The sequence below is a fragment of the Phacochoerus africanus genome, chromosome 15 (genome assembly GCF_016906955.1).
Source record: "Phacochoerus africanus isolate WHEZ1 chromosome 15, ROS_Pafr_v1, whole genome shotgun sequence".
NCBI lineage: Eukaryota > Metazoa > Chordata > Mammalia > Artiodactyla > Suidae > Phacochoerus > Phacochoerus africanus.
This window is the reverse complement of record NC_062558.1, coordinates 20,316,811-20,335,081: the sequence shown is the minus strand read 5'-3', so window position 1 is coordinate 20,335,081 and position 18,271 is coordinate 20,316,811. Positions and strand designations below refer to the sequence as shown.

Here is an 18,271-nt window from a genome sequence, read left to right as displayed (position 1 = left end):
AAAACAATGGTTTCCCATATGAAGTTCTTGAGATTGACCAAGACTTGTATTTCCTACTCAATCTTGTTTTCAAGATAAACACAAAGGCTGTGAAAAAGTGGTGTGCCAGTAGCAGAGTGCTGTCTGCAAAACCTTAATGCAATTCAACAAATAAAAAGCACCAACTTCCAAATACCAGGAAAGTAGAAACCAGATTAAAGTGTCATATGACTTAGGACACTTTTCCCTCGTCTGCTGAATTCTAGGCTGAAATCCCACATCAGAGACCATTTCCCTTAGCCTTAGAACAGAGCTTTCCACATTTCAGACAGTTACCCGCCACATACCTCCAAGTTTAAACTCCACTTGCCCACATTTCCTTGTCTTACTATACACATGGTATGACAGGGATTCAAAAGCAGAGGTTAAAGAAAAAACTGATGAGTTAATAAGAGTGGAATTATGCTGCGTCCTCCAACATTTACTTTGCCAAAATTATTAAATACACGTAAAGATGTCTTGGACATTATTCCCAGAGTTAATTGAGTACCAAAGAGACATTATTTTTTAAAAAAAGAACCTTTGCTAATTGTGAGTGCTACAGTATAAAAATGGTTTTTGCATTATTTTTCACACATTTCTATGTATTTTTGGGTTCAGCAGTCTGTTAAAGTAAAAAAGAGAATCATTTTAATCACGTACCAGGTAGTTTTAGATATAAAACCTAAGAGCAGTGAGGCTTCAGTATTCATGGTAAACTGCACACAAAAATCTTTAAATATTAATTTTTTCTCAGAAAAATCTAACAGAATAGGGTTTAATGTAATTTCACTAAATTTAATCCTTTGCATAACCTTCTGACTTTGAGGAGGTGTAAATTTTAGGGAACTTACCACACCCACTTCCTTCAAAGCTGAAGTTACAGAAATAACAGGCCTCATTGGATGCCTGGGTGGAGAGCCACCTGCTCCTTGCTGTCCTGAAGGCGGGGATACATCAGAGCTCTTCAGTCCTTTGGCCACCAACTGTAGGAGAGAATGTAAGCACTGTGGGAACTTAGCTTCTACATAAAGAAACACAAAGGACATGTAAGACACTGTCTATCCACAGAGTTTTCTCATCCCTCAAATCCTATTGTACAAGGCAATGTACTAGGTTCTGGGAAAGATCAGCGAACAGAGACCCATCTCTGGTCTCACACGGGAACAAAACCATGTGACACAAACTACTAAATCACTCCTTTCCATTGCATTCACAATGTTTCACAAACTGCCTTCAAAAAGATTAAACATGGAGTTCCTGTCATGGCGCAGTGGTTAATGAATCCAACTAGGAACCATGAGGTTGTGGGTTCAATCCCTGCCCTTGCTCAGTGGGTTAAGGATCCGGCGTTGCCGTGAGCTGTGGTGTAGGTTGCAGACGCGGCTTGGATCCCGCGTTGCTGTGGCTCTGGTGTAGGCCGGTGGCTACAGCTCTGATTCGACCCCTAGCCTGGGAATCTCCATATGCCTCGGGAGCGGCCCCAGAAATGGCAAAAAGACCAAAAGACCAAAGAAAAAAAAAATTAAACATCAGTCCTCTGACTTTAACTGTAATCCATTACCAGATTTGGTGGGAAGAAAAAAATACTTTATTTACTAATCTTAGACTTCAAAAAGGAACACTTCTACAATTTCTGCAAGTTTGGCACAACCTTCTTAAAGTCTGAACATCAATCGCCCAACATGACAGCCCTGATTATAAAAATGTTAACATAAATAGGAAAAGAAGTGAAAGGTACAGGTAATAGTACTTATTTCACTAGCAATACCATTTGTTATATTCATGTATATGTTTGCTTTTAACCTGCCATTTAGATGCTGTAACAACATGAAGTAAGGAAATGCATTTCATGGTGTGCTCATAGGGACACCACAAGCAGGTCCATTCCTCCTCACTCTTCTTCAAACTGGTAAACAAGAGTTTCTGATGAGTAAATATTTCAAACACAATATTTGTTGACCATCTTATAAGCATAAGATAGTAATCCAATTCTAGTATTTCATTTTCTGGACTTTTATTTTATACCAATATCTATTTTGTTCAAAAGGAGACAGAAATAGTCAACATATTAAAGGAGAAGAACTAGCTGCAGGACTGATACTACTTGAGTTCAAGACTCACTAAAACTACAGTCATGAAGACAGTGTGATACTAATGAAAGAACAGCAAACAGATCAGTGGAACAGAGCATGGAACCCAGAAACAGACTCACACAAAGACAGTCCACTCATATTTCACAGAGGAGCAAAGGTAATGCCATGGAGGAAGGACAGTCTTCTTCTGAACAAATGGTGCTGGAGCAACTGGACACCCAGAGACAAAACCCTTAGACCCTTTACAAAAGTTAACTCACAATTAATTATAGACCTAAACGTAAAACTCAAACATATAAGACTCGTAGAGGACAATGCAGAAGAAAATCTACATGATACTGGGTTTGGCAATACCCTTTTACATACAACACCAAAGGCACAATCTGTGAAAGAGCCTTAATAAGCCAATTTCATTAATATTGAAAACTTATACTCTGTGAAAGACATTGTCTAGAGAATGAGAAGATAAGCCACAGACTGGGAGAAAATATTTACAAGTGAAATAAAGACATAAAGGACTGCTAACCAAAACACAAAGAACTCTTAAAACTCAAAAATAAGAAAACAACCCAATTAAAAAATGGGCAAAAGATTTGGATGTCTCAGACACTTTACCAAAGAAGATAAAGAATGGAATCAAGCACACAAAAAGATGCTCCACACCACGCTCCTTTAAAGAACTGCAAATTAAAACAATTTAACAGCACTACACACCTGCTATGATGGCTAAAACCCAGTATAACTGGGGAGTTCCCTTGTGGCCCAGCAGGTTAAGAATCTGCTGTTGTCAATGGAGCCACTCAGGTCACTGCTGTGGTGAAGGTTCAATCCCTGGACCAGGAACTTCTGCATGTCATGGGTGCAGCCAAAAAAGAGTAAAAGAAGGGTAGTTCAGGGTAAAGTACTGACAAATGGCAGCATCATTATAAGCAAAGATAATATACATTGGTAACTTTTTTTTTTTTTTGGCCACACCTGCAGCATGCAGAAGTTCCCAAGTGAGGGATCAAACCTGTGCACAGCAGGGACCTGAGCTGCTGTAGTGACAACACTGGTTCCTTAACTGGCTGAGCCACAAGGGAACTCCTACATCAGTAACTTCTTAGTAGAGGAGAACTTGGATATTCTGTGTAAACAAGGTGGATATGTTATTTTTAGCCAGAAATATCAATGCTATTCCATATTAACCAGGTCTTGAGAGAAAAGAACAATATATTTTTAAATTTGTCAAAAGAGAAAATATTAGATTAAATCCTTAATCCAGAAAGATGACTGAATATGATAAAAAAATACAGAAATTAAATTGAGAAAAAACAAAGTTTCATAGAAGACAAAAACATAAAAATTCAACACTCTTATAAATCAACTACACTTCAATAAAATTCTAAAAAAAAACCCCAAAACTTCAAAATAAGAAACAAGCAACCCAATTTTGCTACAAATTGGTCACCCAGTTAAACCTAGAATATATTCTTCCTTATAACACAGGGATTTGTTTTGTTTTGTTTTTAATTTCTAACACAGGTTTTCAAAATTCAAAGTTTTAAAAAAACAGTGACGCAGGAATAAAACTTTGACCTGAAAGTTTCATGTCAGGTTTAAGAAACAAATTGCTTTAGAAGATATTTTTCCCTAGCTATTTTATCACCAGGTTAATAAATTCAAGACTCTTCTTTATTACTTATATCCCCACAAAAGGTTTTTAACTATCACTGTAAAACTGCTTCTATTTTAGCTGTCAATTTTATTATTTGCTGAAAAGTTAACCAGCAGTGCCACCTAATGACAAAACTCCAAAACCACTACATACTGAGACCAGCTTTGCAACTATGTGAAGTTATCAGTTTAGCTACTCTTGCAGTACATATAAATACCATTTCAATATCCTGAATGACTAAGATTTTAATACATGTTAGGAAAATAATATTAAATGCCGTAGTTTCTTATTTTGAATATAAAGCAACTTCACACATAATTTTATATAGCCTAACATACATCATGGCTAAGTTTTATCCATTTCACATGTAACTTCTTTAAAGTACCAAAATATAAAAATATTTGACCTAAATATTTTTTCTGAACTAGTACTGCTGTACTGCGTTTATACACATATCTAAGAATAAGAAGAGGCCCAGCAGCCAGACGGAAAATGGGACCACCTGGCAGAAGCCTTGAAGGCCTGCACAGAGGGCTAAGAACAGGATGGAGAGGAAAAAGGAATGAAACATATGAAAAAGAAAACATAACTAAAAAGAAACTTAGACTCAAAATATTGTCTTTGACTTTCCCTAATTCTATTTTTCACTGAATTTTAAATACTAAATACATTGCTACCCCGTTTTCAGAATTGAATCTATCTTCCTTGTATGTTTCACTCACAATATGAATATATAAGCTGGCTGGGAAAAGCAATACTCCATTATTTGGGTGGAAAAATTCTACCTTAGCACATGAAAATTTCTCTCAAAAAAACAAAAAAAAAGTTATTCTCTATCCTACAGTCCTATTTAGTATTTCAATTTTTACCATTAAACATGTCAAAAAGAAAAATTTATAAAATTAGGTATACATACCAATAATAATTAAGGCAGTGATTTTTCCTGTTCAGATACTTTTCAGAATCCAATGAAAGATATGTGGTCTTTCTGAATAAAAATGCATCAACATACACAGAGTCAAACCTGTGATTAACACTTCAGGGAGCGAAGCAACGCCAACTCCAATGTGAAATACCGCAAGCCACCCGAGTTAGGGTAACAGTGAGTAAATACAGACAAAGCCCCCTGTATCACATCTAGATTATGCTAAATTAGACTTCCTGTTGAAATAGTCACTTAGTAACATAACTCTAATCCATTTTCTGTAGATTAAATTGGACCTAAGGACTTATATTGTGAAGATTATTTTTCTAGGCAAAATTTAGATCAAACAACAGGAGTTCCCACTGTGGTACAGTGGGCTAAGAATCTGATAGCAGTGGCTCAGGTAGCAGTGGAGGCGCCACTTTGATCCCCGGTTCAGCACAGTGGGTTAAAGGATGAGTGTTGCCACAACTGCGGTGTAGGTCACAGCTGATGTTCAGATTCAATCCCTGGCCCAGAACTTCCATAAGCCATGGGTGTGGCCATAAAAGAAAAAACAAACAACATTAGAGATCAAGACTTTTGTTTAGGAGATGAGGAAGTAAAGGCCCACAAACATTAAGCCGGTTCCCAAACAGGCTAATTAACTGGCAGAGCTGAGACTAGAAGCAAACCTTCCTGACTCTCAGCCTCACTTCTATCCTCTCTACACCAGGCTGCACCCTCCACATATAACTCAGAACCCCCAGTGAATACAGTCTGAGCACTTTCTATGGAAAATCAGTTAAGGTCCTTTAGTTGAAAGCACCAGAAAATAACTCTGGAGGAAGGGGGTGGTGGAAACACAGGGAGAAGGGGAAAAGAGCTGCAGGTGGATCAGAGAAGCAAAGGGAAGCGCTCCAGCAAACAGGAGAATCTGGCAGCACAAGCTCACTCCTGGCTGCAGCAGGTTCTCTAATTGGATTAAATCAAGTCCAATGTCAAAGCTGCTCAAGCACCACACCCTGGAGAGTTCAGCCCATCCACCTTAAATCAGACTGTCCCCCAGCTGAGAGAAGCCAGAGCACCTTGTGTGACAGTCTTTTCAAATGTGCACACAATGACCTAAATTCCCCCAAATGAAAATGGGCTGCTTGCTTGTCTGGCCCTCAAAAGCCAGGCTCACTCCCAGTTTAATTAATGTTGCCACCATAAAAATCTTCCTGAAGAAACATGAGGAAATAAGAAGTTGTACTATTCCAGAAACTAGTATTATCTATCAAAAATACAGCCATAGGGAGTTCCCATCGCACTGCAGTGGAAACGAATTTGACTAGTATCCATGAGGATGCAGTTCAACCCCTGGGTCACCATGATCTGTGGAACAGGTCGCAGATACGGCTCGTATCGCATGTTGCTATGGCTGTGGTGTAGGCCAGCAGCTGCATCTCCAATTCAACTGCTAGCCCAGGAACCTCCATATGTTGCGGGTACAGCCCTAAAAAGCAGAAAAAAACAAATACAGCCATAAAATCTGCCATTTGTGTGTACTTTATCTAAGATAGCTCTACCATAAAAAGAGAGAAAATACCTACAGAGAAAAAAGTTTTACACTGGTCTTACATGGCTTAGCAAGCCAAGATTTCCGATGGGGCTTTTGTTGGACTGCATCACCATCACAAGCACATGGGCGACAGTGTGAGTGTGCTGGGTGGGTATACGGAGGCCTGGGGCAGCTTCAGGCAGAAGAGAAGCCGGGCTCCACTGTCACATGAGGAATCAGAAACTGCTTCTGCGCAGCTGTACAGCGGCCTGGCAATAAAGATCTTGTAACGGGAGCAGAGCACCTGCTCAGAGCCACTGTTGAACACAGTCTATAGAGCACACTTGCTAGAACACAAACCCTGACAGTGTTCCAGAGGCCCTCCCCTCCCCCACCCCACCGGAGAACCTTCCACTCCTGCCGCTTCGGAAATCAGCCTGACACTAGAAGGTCACCAGGGCAGTGGCTCTGAAATAGGAGCCCTAGGCATAAGTGGAATCCTGATTCTCTTTGATGATCTTGAACCCTGTGCTGTCAAATAAACAGGTATCACAGAGACCTGGGGAAATCTGTGATCCAGTCACACTTGGCTCATGGAGCACAACTCCAGATGACGTCATGCTGTGTCTATGCGAAGGGTGAGAGGAGATGGTGAGACTAGGATAAGGACACTCTGAGGTAGCCAGGAACAGGGAGTGTCCACTCTGGGGACCTCATGGGCCTAGGTGGCAGGTCCAAAGAATGGGACAAAGAGAGAAAAGAAACACACAACAAAGAGTGAAATACCACCTAAGAAAAACTCATCATATTCAAAAAACAGCCTCTGACCTAATCAAGGAACAGATTCACCAACACATGGCTAAACCGATGCTAAGACGTGTGCTGCCCAGGCTGGGAGAGCTGGACAACAGGGGTCACGACCTCATCCAGCGGGCAGGACAGGGAGATGCAAGCTATGAAAAGGAATCCTGACTGGGGAACTGCACTTTAGAAAACCAAGACACAGTGTACTTAGGGTAACACCTGAGTTGTACTTATGGGCTATGTTTCTACCCAACTATGGCCAAATCTGGGGAAAGAAATAGAATGACAATGCTCATGCTTTGTGTTTGCTGGATTGCATTAACTCCAGCTGTTGGAAGCGTAAGACTCCAAATCACTAACATGAGCGGCCCCTACAAGCCTGGGGTAAAAGGAGAAATCTCCCACTGATAAAGGTGCCACTCCAGAGCCTCAAGTGCTGATCACAACAGGAACTGAGGTGCAGTCATTCACCCCAGCCTACCTGTGGGGGAAACACATAGGTGTCTATATGGCAGCACAGCATGGCAAGCATATTAGAGAGGCCGCTGCCAAGACAGGGCCTATGGTGTACCCTGCTGGAGGTGTGGATGGGAGCAGCTGACACTCTAAGACTCCAGGAGTCACATATGCACAGCCACACACACTGCCCTCATCCATACTTCCAATCCTCCCTGTGATTCTTCGTAATGGACCACATTCCTAAACTGATATTGACGTGCTTCCAATCCACCCTGTGATTCTTCGTAATGGACCACATTCCTAAACTGATATTGACGTGCACCAAGCACAAGCTCCTCACGGTATTTAATGGGTCCATGACCATCACAATCACCCCCATGCCCCACATGGACTGTAGGAATGGATTCCCAGAGACTGAAGTGTAAACCCAGAAAGGAACAGCCCTGGAAGCCTGTAACTGCGGTTTAGAAAAGAACACACAAGGAATTTCACGCTGATGCATCCTGACAGAATCTGCCCCACTGAGCAAATTCGCAGGGGAGAGAATGTTCCTATTCCTTGGGCTTCTTTGAGTCAACATAAGCAGACTGTTCCCCACTGCGGGCTATGGAGCCAAAGTCAGGCTCACCCTTTTTTAGATCAGGTGAGTCTTAAAGGGGTTGGTTAATAGGAGAAATAACTGGTGCTGACTCTGAAGGTGAATTATTTCTACTTCTCACAAATGTGGTTGCTACAACTTTCTCTTGGGGGAGAGATGATAAGTAATGATTTAGGACAGTAATAATTTCATATTCATGCCTTATTCATGCTATGTCTGAACAAAGGAAAAGAAAGGGGGAAATAACACAAGAATTAAAAAACACAGTTTAAGCAGCCTAACCATCTGAAGTCCAGAAAGATTTTGGCCAATAGACCAGGAGATAAGTCCTGAACAACAGTGCTTACAATGTGGGGGAGGTGGGGGAAGAAGTACGCTACCACAGTTACTATTTCAGTCAGGACTGTTCATGCTACCTCTGGGGTGGGAAAGGAAAAGGAGGAATGAGATGAGAGTTCACTATTGGACTTGGGAAACTAAAGAGACAAAGATAACGAGCAGAGGATGGAGAAATGGGAGCAGTTATTAGCTAAAACTGATGTGAATAGAGAATAAAAGCGATTGTCCAAAAACCCCTGGACTTAACTTGTGGAATTCCATCTCTTTGACTCATCTCTCAGCAGCTACATGGTTCTTCTTCATTAGGAATATGGTATGAAGAGACTCTCCCTGAATATTACATCAGTGGGTGGATTAAGAAGGTGCATTACCATATTAACAGATGTACAGAAGACATTTGAGGAGTTCCTGTTGTGGCTCAGTGGTTAACGAACTCAACTAGTATCCATGAGGACTCAGGTTGGATCCCTGGCCTCACTCAGTGGCTTAAGGATCTGGCGTTGCCAAGAGCTGTGGTGTAGGTTGCAGACAAGGCTCGGATCCTACACTGTTGTGGCTGCGGGGTAGGCTGGCAGCTGTGGCTCCTATTAGACCCCTAGCCTAGACTCCATAGGCCAGGGGAGTGGCCCTAAAAAGACAAAAGACAAAAAAAATTTGATAAAACTCAAAACACATTTCTGATAAAAACTATAAGACCTAGACATAAAACTATATTTTTTATATTTTACCAAACATAACAGGGAAATGACTAAAATAATTTCCATTAATGACAGGAACAAAAATATTATCTGGCAGAAAACTAACAGAACTCTATAAACCAACTGTAATGGAAAAAATAAAAACCATTTAAAAAATATTATCCCCGTTATTTAACATTGTACTAAGAGTTCTGGCCAATGCAGTAAGAATAAATTGGTAATAAAAGGCTAAACTTAAAGAAAGCAGGGGAATTAGGTGCAGTTGCAAGAACATGGAGATGCAGACATATGACGGGCACAGGTTCAAATCCCTATTCTGCACTTCCTGGAAACATGACTTCATCTAACTGCTGTATCCTTCCTATATCTGCCTTGTAAAGTGGTAAAGGCTCAACAAAGCAATAAGGCATAGTGCCTATAACCTGCCTCACATACAAGAAACAATGAATAAATGGTAAGAATTATTGTAATGATACATATCATGACTACTTGCCAGTGATATTGCTGCATGCTAAAATCCCTCAAAATTGCTAGAACAGGTTACCTCACTGCATAAGAGATAAGCAAAGACCAGAAATTTCTCCAAATATCATCAACATTCTGTTAGGAAAAAAAATTAAAAGCAGAAGTAGAATTACAAACCATCAGGGAATAACCTTTACAAGGAATATAACAAGTATGAGTTTAAAATTATCAAAGTTCTGTAAGAGATATGAAAGAAATAATGAGTAAATATAGATATTTTACATGCTTCTGGATAAAGACTATTATATATGTCAGTTCTTCTTAAGTTAATTTTAGGATAAGGTAATATGATCAAAATCCTAACATGATTTAAAGAAGGAAAAAAAAAAAACCCAGAAACTATCCTAAACAGTATCTCACAGAGAAAAAGAGAGCAAATAACTAAGGAAGACAAATGGAAAAGGAAGTGAAGTGGGTAGTTCCTGTTGAGGCTCAGTGGTAACCAACTCGACTAGTATCCATGTGGATGCAGGTTCAATCCTTGGCCTCACTCAGTGGGATAAGGATCCAGCATTGCCGTGAGCTGCTGTGCAGGTCACAGATGTGGCTTGGATCCCCCATTGCTGTGGCTGTGGTGTAGGCTGGCATCTGTAGTTCTGATTCTACCCCTAACCTGGGAACTTCCGTGTGCCTCGGGTGTGGCCCTAAAAAGACAAAATTAATTAATTAATTTAAAAAAAAAAAGAAATGAAGGGGAACTGAGGAAAGAACAGTACCAGGAATTAAAATTTGCTCTAAATCCATAACTGCCAGCCCAAAGAGACACTGGGAGAACAGACAGTGCATAGGCTATGGGCCCCACCTCCAGGACACACAGAAACCTAATGCCTCTTTAAGGGCAGACCAGAAAGCAGCAGCAGAAGAAAGGGGTGGGCATTCAATGATTAGCTACTTGGCAATAATAAAAAGTAAGCAAGACCAATGGGATTCTCACCTCAAATCAAACCCCAAAATCACTTCCATATGGATCATCCTTAAATGATGAGACAGAGTGATATAGGGAAAAGGCAGGAGAATTTTAAAAAGCCTCACAGAATTGAGGCTGGCGGGGCCCCCAGCAGGAATGGGGGAGCAGGACTGGCAGGGTGGGAACAGGCCAAGGCTTACATGCTCCTCCCAGGCCTTCTTTTCTCGCTCGTAGGCCTCCCTCCTCTTCCGTTCTAACTGTTCCTTCAGCACTGAGGCGCGGGCACTCACTTGGGCCTGGGCAGAAAACCACCAGCAAAATTAGTACCACAAGGAAAGACATGGGATCTGTTTGGCTTTTTTTCCAATAAGTCTATAAAAATATTGACTTATTAGCCAGAAAAGAAGTCATGTGTGTGTGTGTTTCCAGAACATAAACACAAGTGGCGCCCCCAGCACCTAACCCAAATCCCCAATGCACAGCAGTGCTCAGTCCTTCTGGAATGAAAATAAATACAGGTACATTCAAATGGAGATAAAAACATAATAATGTTCAACTATGACTATTATACATGAACTGGCCTTCACAGAAATGGACGTTATGTTTTTTATTGTTAGAGATACCATTTTTTTCAAAAGAAAAATAAGGTTATTTGTATGATAGTTTCATGTATTTATTTTATGCTCTCCGTAAATACAGAGAATTTTTCTATTTTTCAGAAATGAAAAACTGCAGGATAAAAGGGAAAGAAAAGTTAAAGCAAGAGAATCGGGGGATTTAACTACAAAGACTTAAGAACACAATTTTCTGTCTCTGGTCTCAACTCTCTAAGAAAAACCCTCTCATCTCTAGAACCAACGTACCTTCAGTGCTTCCACTTTTTTACGCCTCACATCAGCCTCCTCAGTTCCCTCCTGCCCTTCAGAGCTGTCCGCCTCCTTTCACAAAATAAGATGAGTAGACCATTTAGGACAGAACATTAAATCCACTGCAGAGTTTATGTGAATCAGCTAACACCTAAAAATGAAAGCTAGGGACCTGTCACGGTAGCAAGCAAGCTCCCACAACCACCGACCCATAACAGAACTGGGAAAAAGATAAATACAACATTTTATATGTCTGTGGGTACGACTCAACAATTCCCTCTCAGAATCACCTGGAATGAAAGGTTTTCTCAATTGCAAATCATGTAAATCAGATTTACTATATCCTTATATATAGTTTTCCTGGTCTTTGACTTTAGTTGTCTTTATCATATTTCACTTGGGGTGAGTGGCACATCGTTTTTAATCTCAATGTATTATAACATCATTCAATTACTTCATAAAAAATAGATTTTCAACCTGCCTTTTCACCACGAAGTTTGGCTCTAATCTGCTGGCGCTCATTAAAATTCTGCAGTCTTATCTGCCTCAGCCTTGCTAGGTAAACCTACAAGAAGAAAAAAAAATGCAACATTATAATTTAAAAGAAAAACTACAACCATTTTCACTGCTAAAATTTTTTAATTTAAAGAAAAGTGTTAATGAGAATATAAAATAAAAGTTTTGAAATCTGGTTAATGGGAATGTAATATTAGCTTTCAAGCGTTTAATGTAGATCAATTTATTTCTGAAAAGAAATACATTACAATGACAAATTTTTAATTTTATCAAAAGAAAAGAAATTGAACTCAGAATACTGAATAATATTTACGGGGCAAATTTATGACAGTATGTCAGAGAAAATAGATTAACAGGTCCCTGCAGACCTAAGACCCCTTGATAATTGTTAAAAATTTAAACCATGCAGGAAAGGAAGGCAATCAACTCAAAGTGGCTGTGGAGGCAGCGAGCATGCGGGAGGCGTACCTCTTCCTCTTTGTTTCTCGGCTTCCCTCCTCTTGAAGAGCTGGGCCTGCCTCCATACAGGGCTGCCAGGTTTTGCAGGATTCCCTGTTCATCATTTAACGTACTAAGTTTAAAGTGTGACTATGGCTACAGCAGCATTTACCTAGGAAGAGCCAGGGGCCACTTTCTTTCTTTGGGCAAATAATGGTCACATCTAGCTAGCTGATAAAATAAAAGACCCTGGCATTTTCCTCTATCAATTTAACCGTGTTCTGTGAGGACAGAAGGAAGCAATTAAACCCCAAACGTAATCATTCATTCAAAATAGGGAACAGCTATGTTTTCATTAGGCATTAATAACACTGCTTTGGAGGACAGCTAAACCCCAAATCACAATTTCCCTCCACAGAACCCAACATTTCTACATGTCTGCTTACATACTAAACACACACATGGAGTATGTGACTCTGACTCCATGCACCTGGGTGACTAGTTACTAGACTGTAAATGACCCACTAGCCACAGCGACTTAGGTTCTAACCTAGATTACAACAAGCACGGAATCAACTCCTTAGTACAAAGGATTAGTAATTACACTGTCTCTTCCTTCAGAACAAGCTGTGCTTCAAGTCCCTCCCAACCAAAAACCCTCGGCCCACTTCCCTAGCTCACATCTTTGGATCAGCTTATTGAAAACATATATTTTATATCTGTCACCTGATTTTCCTGCTTCTCACATTTTTCAATCCACTATCTCCTGATCCCACTGGAGCTGAAACTTTTCCAAGACTATCAGTAACTTCTATGCTCACAGTTCAAACAGACCCTTTGGAGCAAATTTTGCAATTACCATTTCCACTGGATATTAGTTTTCATTGAAGCTACTTATGTCAGTAGTTTTTTCTCTCACAAAAATCACATCTGTTCACTGTAGAAAATGGATAAAATAAATACAATCCACTTAAATCCTACCATCTGAGAAACTTAGTTTGAGAGTATCTGCCTCCAAATTTCCTTTTATACCTAGTAGGAATTATATACACCTTTATATTTACAAAATGGGTGTTTTACTAGTTATTCTGACTTTTCACTTAAAATTAAATATTAATTATTAATATTAATAATCTGAGTCTTGTCCCACATTCAATATTCTTACAACTATGCAATGTAGGTAACACTGCACCAGCCAGGGCCCCAGGCATGCATGCAGTCCCCCACCCCAGCCCCTCCCACCCTGGCCCTCCTCCTCTCCTCACAAGGCCACCTCATCTTCCCAGCTCCCCACAGAGCAGCTCAGCCTGGGACACTCCCATAGTGCTGCTTGTGAGATGCATGTGACCCCGTCACTTGTCACTGGTCCCTCCCAGCAGCGTTCCCCAGGGCAGTGTAAGGCAGGCGACTGCCGAGTAAGAATGGGTAGGGTGACAGACGTGCAGTCTTCAGTTCCCATGTGCCAGGGCCCTGACCCCTGATGACCTTCAACAAAACTACCTCCACCTGGTTCAGCATGGGCACAGTGCCAGCACCTCCTCACAGTGTGCAGGACAGTGGGTGACACTATAGAGCATATCCCACAGCTCCCCACACTGCCCCCTTCCCCCGCAAGGGCTCTTCCCCCTGTCAAGGGGATCTTGGCATCAGTTTGACACTTGAGTCTGGGGACACAGGTCAGGGGAGGCAGGGAGGAGAAGGAAAATAAGCAATAAAGCAGAACAAAGATGTAGGGTGAACTCCGAAAATATCCACAGTTACAGGAGAGTGGCAGGAGGAGCTGAGCACTGCTGGGGACCACACTTCCCTTCACGGCATTTGAGAAACACAAGCTAAAAATCTCAGTTCCTCTGAAGTAATTTTTCAAACATTTTAGTTTGAAATATGATAGATGAACAACAGAAAGGTGAAAAGTACTGTGCAGGGAGGTTCCCGGTACCTTTCCTCTGGTCTGTCCCAGTTTCATCATCTTCCTCAACTGTGTACGCTGTCACACTGGGGGCTGGTACTGCATGAGCCAGAGGGCTCATCAGTTACACACACACACACACACCTACAGCAGCACAATTCCATCACATGGAGAGCCCTAAGGGGCCACCACCTCATTACAACACTTAACTATGACACTCCATAACCACACTCACTACTCCCCTCCCTGCCGGTCAACCAATAAGTGTTCTCCATCTCTGTAACCACAGTTCAGAAATTTTTAATGTGCAATCACACAGGATGCATCCTCTTGAGGCTGACTATTCTTACTTGGAATTATTCCCTTGCAGTTCCTCCAAGGCACTGGACACATGACTCAAATGGTTCATTCCATCTTAGTGCTGAGTAGTAGACTATGGTATGGAAATACCGTAATTTGCTCCTTCACTCACTGGGTCAAGGACATTTGGGTAGTTTCAGATTTTTTTGCTGTTAAGAATAAAGTTGCTAGGAATATTCATGTAACAAGTTTCTTAGTGGAAATACATTTTCTTTTCTCTGGGACATAGACCCAAACGTGGAGTTACCCGCCCTTGATATATAATAGATCCATTTTAGCTCTAAAAGAGACTATCAATCTATTAAGCAGAGTGATTGTATCGTTTAACTTCCCCACCAGCAGTGTATGGGGGACCTATGTTTTCCACATCCTCACCAGCATTTACCACTATTTTTTAGTTTAGCCATTCTGATAGATGTGTAGTGATCCATTATTATGGTTTTAATGTGCATTTCCCAAATGGCTAATGACGTTGCCCATGTTTTCAAGTGTTTATTTGCCATCTGCATATCCTCTTCAATGAAATGTTTAGTGTGTCTTTTGCCTATTTTCTAACTGGACTCTTTGTGTTTTTAATGGTGAGTTTTGGTGGGTTTTAACTTGTTCTAGATACAAGTCTTTTGTTAAACATGGGGTTTACAAATATCTTCCCCCACTCTGCAATTTATATTATCTCATTCTTAATAGGGTCGCTTGCAGAGTAAAAGTCTTAAATTCTGATGAAGTCCATTTTATCAAGATTTTCTTTTATGGATTGTGCTTTTGGTGTCAAATCTGTCTAGAACTGATCTTGAAATTTTCTTCTTTATAAGTTTTACAATTTTACATTCTACATGCAAGTGCATGATCTGTTTTGAGTTAATTACTTTGTCAGGTGTGAGGTTTAGGTTCAGGTTCATATTTTTGCCTATAGACGAATGCCCAACTCCTCCAGCACTAATACTCAAAAGGCAATCCCTCCACCACTGAACTGCTTTTGCATCTTTGTCAAGAATCAGCTGGGCATATTTGTGTGAATCTACTTCTGAGTTCCCCAGACTGTTCCACTGACTCTGTGTCTGTCCCTCCATGAGTACTATACTGATTCCATTACTATACCCATAAGCAAGCCTTAACTGTAGAAGAGTCATTTTTCTCGCATTAGTCTCTTTCAGAATAGTTTTGACTGTTTTAAGGCCCTTCTCTTTCTATATCAATTTTAGAATAAGCCTGTCTCTATCTACGAAGTAATATTTCTAAGGTTTTACTAAGAACTGCATTAACATAAACGTCAATTTAAGAAAACTTCCCATTTGCATTATATTGAATATTCCAAGTAATGAACACGACATGGTTCTCCAAGTATTTAAATCTTCAATTTCATCAAGTTTTTGTTTTTTTTTTTCTTTTTGCCTTTTCAAGGGCTGCTCCCGTGGCATATGGAGATTCTCAGGCTAGTAGTCGAATCAGAGCTGTAGCTGCTGGCCTACACCAGAGCCACAGCAACTCAGGATCCAAGCCGCGTTTGCAACCTACACAATTCACGGCAACACCAGAACCTTAACCCACTGAGCAAGGCCAAGGATCGAATCCGCAATCTCATGGTTCCTAGTCGGATTTGTTAACCACTGCGCCACGACAGAACTCCAAGATTTTGTCATGTTAACTGCACAAATCCTGCATGCATTTTCTCATTTTCTTTGGAGCAACTGTAAATGGTATAGTATTTTAAATATCCGTTTCCACTTGTTTATTGTCAATGTATAGAAATCCAGTTGATTTTTGCGTACTTATATTCTGTAACTGCAGTAAGTTTATCTTTTAGTTCTAGGAGCGTTTCGGTAGAGTCTTTGAGATAATTCCATGCAGATAATCATGTCAACTAGAAATAGCATTGGTTTCACTCCTTTTTTTTTTTTTTTTTTTTCCCACTGTACAGCAAGGGGGTCAGGTTATCCTTACATGTATACATTACAATTACATTTTTCGCCCAGCCTTTCTTCTGTTGCAACATGAGTATCTAGACAAAAGTTCTCAATGCTATTCAGCAGGATCTCCTTGTAAATCTATTCTAAGTTGTGTCTGATAAGCCCAAGCTCCCGATCCCTCCCACTCCCTCCCCCTCCCATCAGGCAGCCACAAGTCTCTTCTCCAAGTCCATGATTTTCTTTTCTGAGGAGATATTCATTTGTGCTGGATATTAGATTCCAGTTATAAGTGATATCATATGGTATTTGTCTTTGTCTTTCTGGCTCATTTCACTCAGTATGAGAGTCTCTAGTTCCATCCATGTTGCTGCAAATGGCATTATGTCATTCTCTTTTATGGCTGAGTAGTATTCCATTGTGTATATATACCACATCTTCCTAATCCAATCATCTGTCAATGGACATTTGGGTTGTTTCCATGCCTTGGCTATTGTGAATAGTGCTGCAATGAACATGCGGGTGCACGTGTCTCTTTTAAGGAGAGTTTTGTCCGGATAGATGCCCAAGAGTGGGATTGCGGGGTCATATGGAAGTTCTATGTATAGATTTCTAAGGTATCTCCAAACTGTTCTCCACAGTGGCTGTACCAGTTTACATTCCCACCAACAGTGTAGGAGGGTTCCCTTTTCTCCACACCCCCTCCAGCACTTGTTATTTGTGGATTTATTAATGATGGCCATTCTGACTGGTGTGAGGTGATATCTCATGGTAGTTTTGATTTGCATTTCTCTTATAACCAGCGATGTTGAGCATTTTTTCATGTGTTTGTTGGCCATCGGTTTCACTCCTTCTTAATCTAAATGCCTTTTCTTTCTTTTTCTGGCCTTACTGCGGTAACCAAAACTCCCATCATTGTGTTGATTAGGAGTGCAGAGAGAGAGCTTCCCTGCCTCGTCCTGGACTGCAGAGTGAGCTCACTCAGCCTTCCACTCTAAGTTAGTGGAGGCCTTTCATAGATGCCTAGTATGAGGTCGAGGACATTCCCCTTGATTTCCAGTTACTGATGGTTTTTATTAAGCATGTTGAACTCTCAAAAGATTTTCTGCATCAATTGTTATGATCATATAATTTTCTTCTTTAGTTTGCTGATATGGTGGATTACAGTGATTTTCTTTTTCTTTTTGTCTTTTTTTAAAGATACCTAATTTATTTATTTATCTTGTCTTTTCGCCATTTCCTGGGCCGCTCCCACGGCATATGGAGTTTCCCAGGCTAAGGGTCCAATCGGAGCTGTAGCTGCCAGCCTATGCCAGAGCCACAGCAATGCGGGATCCGAGCCGTGTCTGCAACTACACCACAGCTCACGGCAACGCCAGATCATTAACCCACTGAGCAAGGGCAGGGATCGAACCCACAACCTCATGGTTCCTAGTTGGATTCGTTAACCACTGCGCCACAATGGGAACTCCTGATTTTCTAATATTAAAACAGACCTGGGTTTCCAAACAAAATCCCACTTGATTCAATTTACTAAAAATTTGTTGAGGATTTTTGCATTTGAGTTAATGAGTTGTTCAGTTTTGGTATCAGGGTGATACACGCTTCAAAATGAATTGGGACGTGTTCCTTCAGCTCAAATTCCTCGAAGAGATTGTCTAATTCTCCCAAATTGATTTTAATTCTTTAAATGTTTGGTAAAATTCTCCAGTGAAATCATCTAGGCCTGA

The 18,271-nt window shown here is 40.6% G+C and overlaps 1 protein-coding gene across 8 annotated transcripts in view; it reads right to left on the bottom strand.

Annotated features, from left to right (window-relative positions):
• The window catches only part of NEK1 (NIMA related kinase 1), a 181,923-nt gene that overhangs the window by 59,024 nt on the left and 104,628 nt on the right, over positions 1 to 18,271 (bottom strand). For 5 of the 8 annotated variants that reach the window (XM_047759749.1, XM_047759748.1, XM_047759754.1 and 2 more), the window contains 5 exons: positions 12,399 to 12,482; positions 11,896 to 11,979; positions 11,412 to 11,486; positions 10,749 to 10,844; positions 873 to 1,025 (listed from right to left, as the gene is read on the bottom strand). In XM_047759749.1, coding sequence (XP_047615705.1) covers positions 873 to 1,025; positions 10,749 to 10,844; positions 11,412 to 11,486; positions 11,896 to 11,979; positions 12,399 to 12,482 — 492 coding nt within the window. The remainder of the gene's footprint in view (positions 1 to 872; positions 1,026 to 10,748; positions 10,845 to 11,411; positions 11,487 to 11,895; positions 11,980 to 12,398; positions 12,483 to 18,271) is intronic. The other 3 variants (XM_047759751.1, XM_047759753.1, XM_047759755.1) reach the window with 3 other exon arrangements.